Source organism: Hypomesus nipponensis, chromosome 13 (assembly GCF_054491055.1).
Source record: "Hypomesus nipponensis isolate SF chromosome 13, ASM5449105v1, whole genome shotgun sequence".
Lineage (NCBI taxonomy): Eukaryota > Metazoa > Chordata > Actinopteri > Osmeriformes > Osmeridae > Hypomesus > Hypomesus nipponensis.
Window position 1 is genome coordinate 6915366 of NC_140373.1, and position 14635 is coordinate 6930000.

Genomic DNA, 14635 nt, shown 5'->3' on the forward strand with positions numbered 1-14635 from the left:
ATGTTTCGATTTTTTGTTGTTGTGGTTTTCCTATTTCCCTTCCTGTAATCAGAGACACCAGATATGGAGTACTGTATCTGGTGCAGAGCTTATCTAATTGATGGGTTTGTACTGACACACATTCTCAAATTTTGGCATTTTACCAGAGCCATATCTTAAAAGTGTCTTGACAGCAATAGATTACTTTATTGACTGCACACAGCATTGTGTTAACTGCTACATAACTCTGTACAAACCGTAGTAGCTCCAGTCTGTACTTGCATGGCAGTATCAGACTAGGATAATCCACCACTGGAATCTCCCCTCTCTACTAATCTAATTTCGAGCAGAGAAGCTCATTAAAGACGTGGCAGTCATGACAGGGTTAAGAACCCTCAAGTCAGTTCTTGTCAGTTTCTCTGCTCCTCTGTGGCTTCCTCTCTCTGGGAGACGTTAATAAGGGATGCATCCCTGTCTGCCCCTGCTAATGCAGAGGGCCCCCTGTGGCTGCAGGTGGGGAGGATTGAGAGCGGGTCGAGTATAGAAGCGCGTCGTGGCGACTATTCATCTGCATAATCCCTACTGCAGCCCTGTCCAACCCTGTTCCTGGAGAGCCAACACCCTCTCGGTTCATGCTCCAACTATAATGGAGCGCCCCTGAGTTCAATAGTTAGCAGATTGGTTGATGATCTGGGTCTGGAGTTGGATTACTGTAAATACGCCGAGGCGTTTAGGTAGAACTTGTTTGGGTCGCTGTGCCGTGTCTGGTCTCCTTCTGAACCCTCCTCATCCTCAAGAGGAAGGTTTTGTATTAGACTGTAGTAGTGATCTGTTACTGTAAAATCCCACTCACATGCACACACACAGACACTCATCATTTTCCTCTGTCATTATTGATTGCTGTGTGTTACCAGATAGCTTTTTCATGGCAAATTGAATTTCTTCTGTAAAACAAACAGAATATAGGAACAATCCACCAATCTTTCTCAGCTTCTCTCTCCTCTCAATCTCTCGGGAACAGAGTCGATGGATCCATAACCAGTGCTACTGGGGCTTGTGATGGCAAGGTTGCATATTGAGTTTTCCTGTAAACTGGTGGGAAAGGTCAAAGAGTTCATTCCTGTGTGGGGGAGAAGTGTGCCTCGTGCACAGTTAATGGGGAGGGGGTTCTAGTGCCTAATTTGTAACCAGCCATGTTATGTTTTTAATTAGTTTAATTTGGCTACCATCCCACATCAGTGAAATCAAGTTGTTTCTGAACTGTCCATGGCGGTATAACTAGTTGATATCTGGCATTTTTGACTGCCAAATGAATCTATTTGGAAAACAAAATATCTTACCAATCTCACTCTCCATTTCTCTTTGTGCCTGTCATCTTAATGGGTGTGGCTTCCATGTTCCTGGTAGCCAATCAGAGCAGTCTGTTCCTCACACGCATGTCCCAGTTGAGCCAGAGCCCTCACAGCTCATTAATATTCAGAGACTGCAGTCTCCGAGCGCGGGCTCAGGTGCCGTGTGAACAGGCAGCCAACATACATAGAGAACCACGCTTGCATTGTATGTACTGTGGGATTCAAACATACCACAATGGAATTCTTGTTGATGCAAGCAAAATGCCTTGCTCAGAACACAGTGGCATTTTTGCTGTGATTTCTTTTTGTAAATTATTGAGATTCCCTCCTTTTTGCTCCTTATCCGCTTCCATTTCTCATCTGCAAATGCTCGAAGGATTCACACTGAGCTTGCTCTGCAGTGACAGCTGACAAAGCAGAAAAAATAGCTAGGAAAAAGGGAGGTTTGGGTCAGTGTGTGGTCCTCATGGGAGAACATTTCATAATGGGACATTGTGGCCAATAGCAGTATGAGAACTGGTGTGTGTGTGTGTGCACTGATCTGGAGCATCTTCACCCCCCTTCGTTATTAGGCACTTCCAGCTGGTGGGTGAGAATCCTGCCATAGTCATAGTGCTTCTCCTACCATCCTTACTACCTCTCTCTCTCTCTCTCTCTCTCTCTCTCTCTCTCTCTCGCTCTCTCTCTCTCTCTCTCTCTCTCTCTCTCTCTCTCTCTCTCTCTCTCTCGCTCTCTCTCTCACATGTTCTTTTTTCTTCTGTTGCTCTCTTTCTCCTCTCTGTCTGCCTCTCTCTTCTCTCTCTCCTGTCTCTCTTTCTCGCTCTATCTCTGTCTGCCTCTCTCTCCTACCTCTATCTCTCAGCCCCTCCTTCCACGCTCTACCTCTCAGCTCCTCCCTCCCTTCCTCTCGCTTCTCTCCCTCTCCCTCCCTCCTCCCTGTCATTCCCATCCCTGTCTTGCGCGCAGCGGAGGGTGTGTGTGTGTGTATTGCGAGGATGTCTCCAGGTTCAGTTAGGGCCAGGGGGCTGTGGGACACTGAGACAGCAGGCAGTGGGACCAGACACTCATCCTGAAGACAGAGACTCTTCTTGGGATACCGCCTTAAGCTTCACCCCCCCTCCAGCATCCAGCACATTCCAACCAGGCTCAGCTCAGCCTGCAGGACCAAATGAAGAGCTATTTTAACCAGCTCTGGAACACATAAATACTGAAAGAAGCTGTGCTCCTCTGGACTGGATCCCACAGATACCTATCCTACATTCAGACAAAAACGTCAAGAGCGTGTTTACCAGGCACTTAACAGGAGGACGTTGCTTTTTAACTCTTTCGTATTCATCCTTTTATCTTTTATCTTCCTTGGCTCGTGCCCTGAGAAGGATACTACAGCTGTTGGGCTGTGTGGGAGAACCTATCACCAGCTCCAGAGAAGCTGCTTTGGTCCAGTGAGGGGGCACCTTCCTCCGGCCACGGTTCTCACCTGCGTGGGCCCTGGTCTGCTGGGTTACCAGACTAGATCAGACACCTGGGGAGGGGAAAGCCCTGCCCCAACTCCGCCTCTGGGGATCTTCTATCCTGTCGTGCCTGCGTCAGGGAGAAGCTGTGTCGGTGCTCCTTTCTTTCCTAGCGAGCCTCTGAAAGGACCCTCGCCATGGCTCACGCTGCCTCCCAGCTGAAGAAGAGGGCTGATCTGGACCTGAATGCTGTGGAGGACGAGAAGGAGAAGAAGAGGAAGCTCAGGAAGCGTTCTCGAGAGCTGAAGAAAAAGGTAGAGGAGGAGAGGGGGGATGGAGAGAGGAGAGAAGGGAGGCTCAGGGAGACTGTTCCGTCACATCAGTCCCTCAACGATCTCGTTCTTTTGTCCTGGTTCATCTCCTTCATGAATCCTCAGCATATGCACTCACGCACTCACACACACACACACACACACACACACTCACACATAAAAACATATCGCACGAGTGGGCTCCCGGCAGGGGTTGGGAGGGTGCGGGACAGAAGAGGGGGATGGAAGTAAGGAGATGAGAGAGCGGAGGTGGGGAGGTACAGTGTGGGGGGTGGCAGAGCTGAGGAGGAAGGGAGGGAGGGAGGGGGGGGAGACAGGCGGTCGGGAGTGTTTGTCTGTGGAGGCTGCTAACGAGCTGTGGTGCTTGCACATCCTGGTGGGGCTCACCTGCTCAGGAAACACACACAGGTGTGCGTTTGATCTGTCTGTGTGGGTGTGTGTCAGAGGTATGAGGCTGGTGGGGGGGTGGGTGGGTGGGGAGCAGCACTTCAAGGGCAGGTGCTCTTACTGACTGACTGACTGACTGTTTTAATGACTTGACAAAGACAGAACCAGGCAGTGTGTAAGGTTTGACAAATGTGTGTCGCTGCTGTGTAGAATGTTGATGTTGAGCTTATAGTGCTGTACAGAGCATACAAGAGGGGAGGTAGGTGTTTTATATGTTGTTGGTGGTCGGTGAAGGGCTTAACAGTTAAAAATCAATTTAAACAATGTATTTATTTATATTTATTGTTACTGTCCAGATTGAAAATGATGGAAGCTACTCCTCAGTGGATTATTGTGTTTTCCATACATGAACTGATGGTTACGTAAACATGGTGTGGCGTGTGTTGGCTACGGTGCCGTTGAGGGCTTGGTGGTGCGCAGCGTAGAGAACACTGTGGAGTAGTCACGCTTCTGGGGCTGCAGGATGGGACTCTTTGATCTCCCGTGGAAAATGAAAACATGCAGTCCACATTCAGATGATTCTATAGTGAAACCTGCTCACAGAGAGGCATTTAGTGTGATTTAGTATACTTGTATACATGCAATGAGTAAATATCCTGATATTTTGGGTTGTAAAACGCTCTAATATGCAGAATTGCCGGCATATTTAAAGGGATTTGTGTGTTATTTTGTTTGTGTGTGTGTGTGTGTGTGTGTGTGTCAGGGTATTCTATCCATCTCCCTGTGGAGCGGCCACAGCCTTTGGTGCAGATGAAGTCCACTGCAACAGTAAAGGGAGCCACACTTCTCACACAGTACGTAGAAGGAGGAAAACACAGAGAGAGAAAGGGAAAGAAAGAGAGTGAAAAACATGTACTGTATAAAGACCTACCCAGAGAAGCATAGACAAAGAGAGAAGGCCTCAGACAGGCAGGACTGGCAGATGAGTTTCCAGAAGGCTCTTGGGGAGATATAGATGTGAGTCCCTCACATGACGGAACAATGGGCCCACCAACCACCACACAGGCCCAACCATCACTGTTGAAGAGAAATCAATCGCCTGTTCACCAGCCAATGAATCAGTCCGTTCTTCTTACTGCTGAGTCCTCTTGCCTTCGTTAGATAAGTGTAATTATCCTTTTTCTCTCCTCCTCCGCCTTTTAATTTTGGCTTGATGACTGCAACCTTGACGGGCTCTCATTGCCAAGATCTATAAACCAATAGGATTGATTGCCACAAGTAGCTAATCAATAAGGTTTTGGAAATAAGGGGATGGGGGGGGGTCCCAGGAGATGTGTGTGTGTGTGTGTGTGTGTGTGCGTACATGTGTGTGTTGTGTAAGTGAGAGGGTGTGAAGCCTTAATCCATCAGAGGGCTTCTAGACGTTCCAATGACTCAATACTGCTGACCTCCACTCAGCAGTGTAGGGGCTGTGGGGTCAGAGGTCATAATGTTATAGGATTCTTGGCGATAGTAAAAGTAGATAGTCATGTACATAGACATTGTAGTTCAGTTTAAGAGTGGGGAGCTGACTGTATTGGTTTACACTGCTGTGATTTGAGAGAGGAATAGAGGAACAGAGCGAAGGACAAGCCAAACACAGTGGCCAAAAATATTGATTACATTTTGTCTGTATGGTAGGTGTTGTTCAGTTGTGTATCATAGTGCTGGCGGGGGTACAGCTGGCTGTAGCTTAGAGTAGTAGTGGGCTTCTTGGTTGGCGTTGATCTGTCCTATCACTTTTCCTGACGCTGAAAATCCATATTATAGTCTGCTGCCCTGCCCTGCCCTGTCTTCCTCTCCTCTCCTCTTTCCTCCTCTTTTCTCCTCTCCTCTCCTCTCCTCTCCTCCCTCTCGAGGATCAGAATCCTGCTGTTTATTTGAGCACCAGAGCAGTAATGTCTATGGGACTTACAGCACTAAAAGCTTTCTTCTCTCTCAGTGCATCACATGTTTCTTTCCTGTGGTTCTAGTAGGCTGAGTGTAACTCTGTGACTGGGTCTCGTACACAGTCTGAGCTGCTGTTGTATCCGTTTGATGTCATAGACTCAGGAGACGAGACCACTGTCTGTCCTCCAGCCTGTCCTTGTTTCAACTCAATCACACACACACACACACACACACACATCCACCACCTCACACACACACACACACACACACACACACACAAACACATCCACCACCTCACACACACACACACACACACACACAGACACACACTAGAGGAGCTATTGACACCCCTCTTTTCCCCATGTGTCTTCCATCTATCTCTCTTATTGTTGTGTTTTTGGGGTAGAAAGAGGGGTGTTGAGGGGTGTGTGTGTGTGTGTGTGTGTGCATGGTTGGGGGGTGGGGCTTCTAAGAGCTTGAGTTCACACTCACTGCCACCAGCATCCTCCTCTGTACACACACACACACACACGCGCACATGCACACCCCACCCCACGGCAGTAATCCCCTGACACTTATTTAAGCCAAGCCTCATTTTTCAAGGTCCCTGATTTCCCTCCTCCCCATCGCTCTTCCACCCACACTCCCCTCCTCTCTCATCTCTATTGTGCGTGGAGGGCTTCTTGGCTTTCCCCCTCTCTTTTGGAGTCCCCCCTCACTCTTTCCACCCACCTCCGCCTGCCCTGCCCTTCCCCCCTCCTCTCCAACCCCTCCTCCCTTTCTCCTCCCCCTCCTCGCTCTTCTCCTACACTGTTCCTGTCTGTCCTCAGTAGAGTCTTCTCCCTGGGGAGCTGTGCTCTGTGTCTGATTCCCTCATTTTTTTTATCTACTCCGTAGCATTTCTCATGTTCTTACTTCTCTTTCTTTCTTTCTCTCATTCTCTCTCTCTCTTTCTCTTGCACACTCTTTATTGAGTTGTAATTGTGCTGGTTCCTGAAGCTAGTAAATAACACATTTTGATGGTGAAAACGGTATTGTTCAGGTGATTTACATCCCACAGAAAATCATCTCACATGTAGATTAATGGAAAACCAACCCCAGCGTGTAGGTAGTATTACCGTGGTACAGCGTGAGTGAAGAGACACTACTCCAGTCACATGGACCAGACATGTCGCTGCAGCAAAGTGGAACGGAGAGACAAAGAAGCATCCAAGCTGAGAGCGCCTCCTCTTCCTTCCCCTACCCTCATCTTCCTTCCTGATCTGCATAACCCACCAATCACGACAGAGCCAGCCCACTCACGCCTGCCACCAAAGCCGTTGAATCATGGGAGATTAACGGCCTCCCATCCCACCATATTGCATATGGAAACGTAGCAGGTACACACTGTATACACTCCTAATGAGGATGCTGAACTAGGCCAGGGTGTGCTGCTGTATCTGGAGGTTAGTGGAGACTCTGCTCTGTTTGTGGAAGCTCTGCCATGCTGCGGAGGGTCCAGACAAACCTCTTCCTCCCTCTGACTGACAGAGGAGAAATGGGCAGGGGATGGGAGAACACAGGCGAGGCTCTGGCTCAGCACAGCTGACCATCCTGCTGCGGGTTCTTCCGGAGAATGAGACGATAACAAGGAGGAGAGAGTGAACAGCCATGTGACGGTGGAGAACGAGCAGAGGGTGGGGTGGAGGAGAGGAGAGAAGAAGGCTGGGAGGTAGTGAGAGGAAAACAGAGGGGTTGAAAGGGAGGGACTGTGCTGCAATTGAGGAGAGGAGAAGACCGTGGAGGAGGAGGACAGATTGTGGGATGAAGGGGGCGAGAGGAAAGGAAGATAAGAGTGTGATGGAGGAGAAAAAAGCTCTAAGTATTACGAAGGGTATGAATAATAGAACTGGAGCCCATCAGAAGCCAGCGAGAAGGAGAGAGAGAGAGAGAGAGAGAGAGGAATAGAGGGAAAGTCATAATGTTGTGGGGTAAAGGGAAGGATAGTGTGAGGGGGGTCATAGAAGGAGAGGGTAGGGGTTATTAGAAGTAGAAGATGGAGGGTAAGGAGAGGGCGATGGTAAAGAAATGGAGCGAGTTGGAGTAAAGAGAGGGAGAGTGGGGGCGAAGAAAGGGAGAGTGTTAACTGGAGTAAACATTAGCAGTGTTCTCAGAGATGGGGGAGCATGATGTGTTGGTTAAGCCTTTTATCCGACTGCTTCCCTGCAGGGCTGTTCTTCTCTTCCCCACCCCACCTTTCTCTCTCTCTCTCTCTCTCTCTCTCTCTCTCTCTCTCTCTCTCACTCTCTCTCTCTCTCTCTCTCTCTCTCTCTCTCTCTCTCTCTCTCTCTCTCTCTCTCTCTCTCTCTCTCTCTCTCTCTCTCTCTCTCTCTCTCTCTCTCTCTCTCTCTCTCTCTCAATCTCTGCCTCTCTCTCTACCCCCTTCTCTCTTGCTCTCTCTCCACTGCAGAGATAGTCAGAACTGGGTCGAGTTGCATTTGTGAAACCCAGACAGACACAGACGCGTACTGTACACGCACATGTACACGCACGTGTGCGCAATTATCAACACACAGCCTCACCCCTACATTATCCTCAGTCTGTTTGAATGCAGCACCAGCCACCAGAAACTACAACCGCAACAGCATTTACAGTATCTTCCTTTTGAAGCAGAAACATATACACACACAGCTGTTTAGATGTATGAGCCACAGGAATGTGTGCACGTGAGTGTGTCTGTGTGTGTGTTTATACCTCCCTTCCTCTCTTCTGCTCTGCAGTTGTTCAGATGTAACACATTCTGAGAACCTTGAAGTCATGTACTCTTGTAGTAGCTGCACAGTATTACACTAAGTTTCTGAGCTAAATTTGAGAAGACAAAAGATAGTTTGTGGCAATGGCGTAAGGCTGGTATTTCAATAGATAGTGGACTTCAGCAGCAGCAGGTGTGTGTGTGTGTGTGTGTGTGTGTGTGTGTGTGTGTGTGTGTGGGTGGGTCGTGAATGCAGGCTGCTCCATTGCTCTCTGTATTCCCTGCTTGTAGCGGACACTGAAGGTGAGCGGAAGGGTGGGGCTGTAGTCTGGAAACACACGTGCTCTCTGCCCTCACACACTCTCATGCACACACACACACACATTCTGACACGTATTCACCAGAGAAGGCGAGGTGTGTGATGTATGTCCTGCTGCACAGCCTTCTCTGTCAGGCAGTGTGTGTGTGTGTGTGTGTGTGTGTGTGGCAGGGCGGGGTGGGGCGAGGGGCATGCCAGGTAGTCACGTCACGGACCACAAAGTATCCTGGGTCAGTGCTGAGCTGTGCAGAGACGTTAGGCTTTCCAGGCTGGGAGTCTGGGGCCGGAGCCAGGAAACACTAACCTCCTTTTTTCTCCATCTCTCTCCTCTTTACACTCACTCACTCTCTTTCTCTCTTCCCCACTCCATATCCTCTCCTTTAGTCCCAGAGAGAAAAGCAAAAGAGAGAGAGAGAGAGTGATATGGAGAGTGTGGTGGAGCCACTGGATGCATACATTACTGACTTATCTTCGTGTGGCTCCATGGTGCATCATCAACACTGATGTGTCATTGGTTGCTTGTATGTACATTGTTTGCTCATTTGTGGCTCATTTTTTGTCATCTAACTGGTTTCCTTTGTTCAGTAAAATTGCTCTGTGAGGACTGGGAAGTAGTAAGGACAAAGTGGACATTGATGCCCTTGGTCAGAGTGCTTATCGATCCAGAGAGAACATTTCCCTAATAATCCATTAGCAACTCTGTGGCTCAATGCCACATATATATATATATGTCCTGCCTTTTTGGTGCTACAATGGAATGAATCCCTGTTCAGTTAGAGTTGTATTTCCCTGTCACATCTTTGTGTGTGGCATGTGTGTGTTTGTGTTTGTGTCAAGCAGATGAGGTTAGCAGCTGCAGCAGTAACATGTGTTAGGTTGCCATTGAACTGAGGAGGAGTGCAACATTGCAAGCATGTGATTGGCTGATGCGAGAGGAAGTGAACCATAGCAAGTCCATCTGTGTGTTGTTTACAACCCATCCAACAGCTTTTAAATGCACTACTTCGTTAAATCGCACAACCCGACAAATGGAAACCCTAGGGTGGAAGGACAGTTACTGTAAGTCCTGTTGACCCTGAAACCTGACAGGACCCACCTGCCCAGCACAAGAGACAGACCAGCAGACCAGTGAATTGTGTCTCATTTCAAAACCAATTGAGACCAGTTACATTATCCTTCTAAAAACAGATAAGTTAGGGGCTGGTATTGTTATTTCTTAAAAAGATTATTTTAGCTTTAAAATTTTCAATTGAACCAGAAGGACGACAGTCTGCAGAAAGTATGGCTGTTCCAGCTAGTCCTCGTGTGGGCTGGGGTCCTGAGGGGCTGGGGGATGCAGGGTGTTTGATATGGAGGCTGGTGGGTGTTCTCTGGACATCTCTAACTAATTCATGACCTCTGCTCAGTGGCTGTCAGAAGAGATTAGGCTACCGTGACAACAGACGGCCAGTGTCAATCCTGTCTGTCTGTCTGTCTGTCTCTTTCTTTCTGTCTGTCCACACACACACACGTCACAGCCATCCTTACGCCCAGAGTAGCTCTCGAGCAGCAACAGTACAGCATCAGCATCTATCCACTATCCAATGAGGAGTCAGCAGAGCTGAGCCCACAGCCAATCGCCTAAGAGTGTGTGGTACTGATCACGCGGTATGTGTTCTGCTAGGTATAATGATTTAGCTTAGACTCTGTGAGCAGTCTGTACCAGAGGGGAACACTAACATCGTAGAAGGTTCATGCAGAATGCTGTGGTTGCTGACAATTAGACATGCTTTCAGTTATGTGGGCAATGTCAATGCAGTGATCAAGTGTAGCCACTAGGGTCTGACAGAGAACTGGTGTTTGGAGATTCCCAAGTATGCACGTTTGTTTGTGTTGCTCTCTCTCTCACTCTGTCACATTATCTCTCGCTCCATATCTCACCAGTCTCCCTCTCTTTCCGGTCTCTTCCTCTCTCTGTGCATGTACTTTCCCCCAGAACCAGCCCATCAGCCTCTCTACCTGCAGCTACTGTCCCTATGTCCAGCTGAGATGAAGAGGTGATCCAGCCTTCAGCCATATTGATCAGAGGACTGAGGGTCAGGTTCTACAGAGGAAGATGATGAAGGAGGGAGAGGAGGGCAGCGAGGTGTGTCTCGTGAGGATTGAGACATGAGGAGTACTCTTAATTGGCTGTATTGATCAGGCTGGTGGTTCATCTGTTTCCACCAGAGTCAATAGCTGTATGTTTGTTAAACACTGTTCTAGTGAACGTCATCTTCACACTTGGAGATGATTCAGCAGAATACTTATGACAGAGGTACATCACAGTATATATAATTACCCCATGTGACTGAAAGAGAAAAGACGCAAAGAAGAAATATTACAAGACATTACAGATGCTTGAGTTTTATTACCTTTATAGCATCATAAGACACTAGTCCTGAACCCTTAGCATTGAAAATAATTCTAGAACCTTCAGCATTCTATAACCTTCTAGAATCCTCAGCATCACAAAACATTCTGGAAATATCAACATCACAAAACATTCTGGAACCTTTCACATTACACAGTGAGAACCCTCAGCATAATAAGGGACTGTAACCATTAAGGATGATAAAGTTTTCATTCCCGGGGCTTCCACTCCACCTCACACTGCAGTCAGGATTCTGTTGCCATGACAACTCCTCCTTTCCCACTGGATCAACTGCCAGCCTTGCAAAGCAGAGACATACCCTCCAAAAATACCAGAAAAAAACAATATTCACTTCAACTGAATTTGACATACATACACATCGCTACATACGAGTACTTTAGGTGGGGTTGATATATCTCGGTTGTAGGTTGATTTTATTGTGCTGAGGATACCCAGTATAGGGCACCACCTATGTTGACAACATCAAACAGTCTCTCATTTGCGATTGCTTTATGCTTACAGTGAGAAGGCCAAGCATATCAGATTGGAATTAATTGTCCACCTAGAAAATGAAAAAAGAACCTTATTTAACCATCAAAATGAGTTATTGTTGACTGCATTGATCCAATTCATTAAGTTGTTGGCAACTGTGTATGTGTGTGTGATTGGGGTTGTGTGGCTGGGTAGTGGTTGATTATATTGTTGATGCAGTCAGTAGCTATCCAGAGAAGCCAGCATCTACTGGGTTGCTGCCTGCCTGTCCGCCTGCCTGCTTACCAGAGAAAGATCAGCCACATCTCCTTAGCTCCTCCAGTGGACTTGATGTTCTTGTCCCCAGGCAAAAGCCTGGTGTGTTGCCTACAGCCAAGCTACCTAACCACTGTGCTACCTCCAGGCTCCAGCCTCCAGGATACACTGGCTTTGGCTACTCCAGGAACAGTGGACATACCGGCTACACTGACTTCACTATCTACACGAGTAGCTGCACTGGCTAACTGACCTGGCAGTGGATCTGCATTGTGGCTCAGGGAAAAAGAGCTGATAAGACAGGAAGACAATGAGACTTGCTCTGGACAGATTCCTGGCTGGGGGGCCTCGTGGGCAGGGGCAGGGGGGCAGGAGAAGGGGGGCGGGGGCCCTACTCTAACCATCCCTGGCTGCTGAGGACTATTTTTCTATTTTGGTTCCCCCGTGCGTATCATGGTTACTGCTAGCCCAGAGTGACTAGTGCCTACTAATATGGTAAGTGTGGGAGAGAGATTCCCCTGTGCTGCTATGTGGGATGAGGGCCAGCCAGGAGAGGAGTCAGCTGGCTCTCGCTCAGAGCTGGTGTTTACAGGCAGATGCAGGTCTCAATGTGGCAGGCGACTGGAGCTGGTGTTGGTTTATTGTGCAAGATGCTGTGGCTACTTTGTGTTCTATACTTTGTTGTTGAAGGGATGCAAATGTTACAAAGGTGATGCTGCACTACAACGCAAGCGCATACCTAAACTGCACGGGCGTTCAAAAACTGTAGACGTTCTTGCAAAGCTAAAGTTGTATACTTCAGTACAACAATTAAGAGTAGTATGATGTTATTGTTCAGTTCAGAGGAGGAAGAGATTAGCAGCGGAACTGTTGGTTGCCCCCTGTCCTCCCAGGCATGCAGGTATTTTTAGCCCAAGCATAATGCCCCTGTCTCAGCCTGGTCCTATCCCAGCCCCCCCCTGTCCCAGCTCCAGCCCCTGCTCCAGTCCTGGCGCTATAGCATATCTCATTGAATACTCAGGTTTCACTCACTACTGCAGGGGAAAATGGCAGTGGAGGAGGCAGCAGAGTTTCTCTCCTATCCAGTAAGTCCTCTCATCTGATTCATTACCTGGCTGAGCTGGTGCTGCTCTTAAGCTTTAGTCGGATTAAGTTTGCAGCGGTTGAAGCGGATGTTTGTGTGTGGCTGACTTTGTGAATGCAGGGTCCCAGGATGGGACAAGGACAGGAACTAGAGCGTGTGTATGTGTTTACTGTTGTGGACTGCAGCATGGTGCAGTGTTTGACGGGGATTCGCATCCCGGCTTTGGAAGGCGTCATAACTCAGAGATATCATCTGGAAGAGCTACTTAAAGTCACATTTGAGTATCGCGTTCTGATTGATCGATGTTAATGTAACCCACTGACCTTGGATCCAGCGCCGTACGCAGCGGGAGAGAGAGAGAGAGAGGGGGGGGGAGGAAGAGAGAGGGAGGAAGACAGAGGGAGGAAGAGAAAGAGAGAGAGCGAGAGGTTAGCCAGGGACGAGTCTATGGTGTGTCTCTGTCATGTAAATGTACTGTAACATTGTTACTGTCGAGTTGGGTGTCCGGACAGATGGAAAGGTCCGGGTTTCTATGAGAGAGGTGGAATGGGTGCCATTTTATGATGATTATAGTGCGGTGAACAGAAGAGCTATGGCTCCATTTGGACCCTGATGTCACTGACGAAGACTGTGATGAGCTGTTACTGCCTGAGAGAAGTAAGCTCTTCTGGTGTCCTTGGACTGCAAACATGTTCTCTTGGTCGAATGGTAAACGTGTGGGTTTGCGTTCGGGTTCGAACCGCATCCGGGGGTTAGGTAGCTTTACCTGGGAGTTGTGAGATCTTTGTCGCGAAAGAATGTGAGGGTGTCCACTTGGTCTGAAGGTAGCCGTTCGGGTTCGTTGCCCGTCCCAGAATTCAACCCTGAGGTACTTCTAACCCATGTTGTCTGTGAAGTATCAGTGCTTTGGTTATGTTAAAGGACCACACAGGCAGCACATCTGTAGCTGAGAGTCAGAGTGGTGCTGTGTGCCAGCAGTAAACACTGATATTCAGTAATGATGTGAAGAAATGAACCGAATGTTGCCTGGTGTTCATATTTAAGTGATAGAAGCATGCTGGTTGGCCCACAGAGCCTGTTGGAGGCTAGAGCACCTAGCATCAGGTGTGTCTGGGTCCAGTTAAAGCTCCTCCACCTAACTGGACTTTTCATGCTTGAATTATGGTTGAATATATTTTAGTTGACTATACTTGAAGACGTTTCAGTTCAAGTGTCATCCATGGACAGTAAGGATGGCTCCTTGGTCTAACTAGTACAGTACATGCCTGCTAGACCCCTGGTTTAGTCCCTGTTTCATGCACTTCTGGTTGTGTACGGGAAGGCACAGACTGATTAAAATGACCATGCAGGTATTGTTACCCAAGGTCCTCTTAGTTCAGAGTTTAGTGTGTGTGTGTGTGTGATGGTCAGTATCAGTTGACAGCTTTAGTGCGAGGGGTTCACCCTATCTCCAACCAGCCTCCCCCTGAAGCTATAGCTAGCCTAAACGTAGACAGTATAGCTATTCTATGTCTCCCTCTCTCTCCTTGTTTCTCTCTCCTTTTCTCTAAGGGATCCTATGTCAGTGAGCGGTATGTTAGGATCCAGAGGAATAGGATAGAGGTGGATCCTGGGGGAAATGGAAGGAGGGACAGGAGAACCAGAGAGACTTAGTTCAGAGGAGGATGCCTAGTTTGTGTCAATGTAAATGTGTGTGTTTTTGTGTATGTGTGTGTATGCTTGTGAATGCCTTTAGCCCTGGCATGGTTGTTGCGATCACAATGTATGCTTAATGTTTGTTTGCGTGTGAATGTTTGCGTGTGGTCCGGTAAGCCCTGTTGTAACTTCAACTCTGCTCCAGGGAGCTCACGGATGCTGACAGTGCACTGATGGTGACACAGATAAAACCACTTATTGTGTGTGTGTTGGTGTGTGTGTGTGTGCTTGCATGTG

At 48.2% G+C, this 14635-nt stretch overlaps 1 protein-coding gene and 1 long non-coding RNA gene across 12 annotated transcripts in view; one reads left to right on the forward strand and one right to left on the reverse strand.

Moving 5' to 3' along the window:
* The window catches only part of ank3b (ankyrin 3b), a 91120-nt gene that overhangs the window by 23425 nt on the left and 53060 nt on the right, over nucleotides 1–14635 (forward strand). For 10 of the 11 annotated variants that reach the window (XM_084670995.1, XM_084671002.1, XM_084671003.1 and 7 more), the window contains exon 1: nucleotides 12653–12704. The exons of the other annotated variant lie outside the window; for it this stretch is intronic. In XM_084670995.1, coding sequence (XP_084527121.1) covers nucleotides 12666–12704 — 39 coding nt within the window. In that variant the 5' untranslated portion in view covers nucleotides 12653–12665. Of the gene's footprint in view, nucleotides 1–12652; nucleotides 12705–14635 lie in introns of those variants that run through there. 11 annotated transcript variants of the gene reach the window in all.
* On the reverse strand, nucleotides 11058–11844 carry LOC146259733 (uncharacterized). Its single transcript, XR_014729461.1, has 3 exons — nucleotides 11650–11844; nucleotides 11393–11434; nucleotides 11058–11192 (listed from the first exon to the last, which is right to left on the reverse strand). It is a non-coding gene; the product is annotated as an uncharacterized LOC146259733 (long non-coding RNA).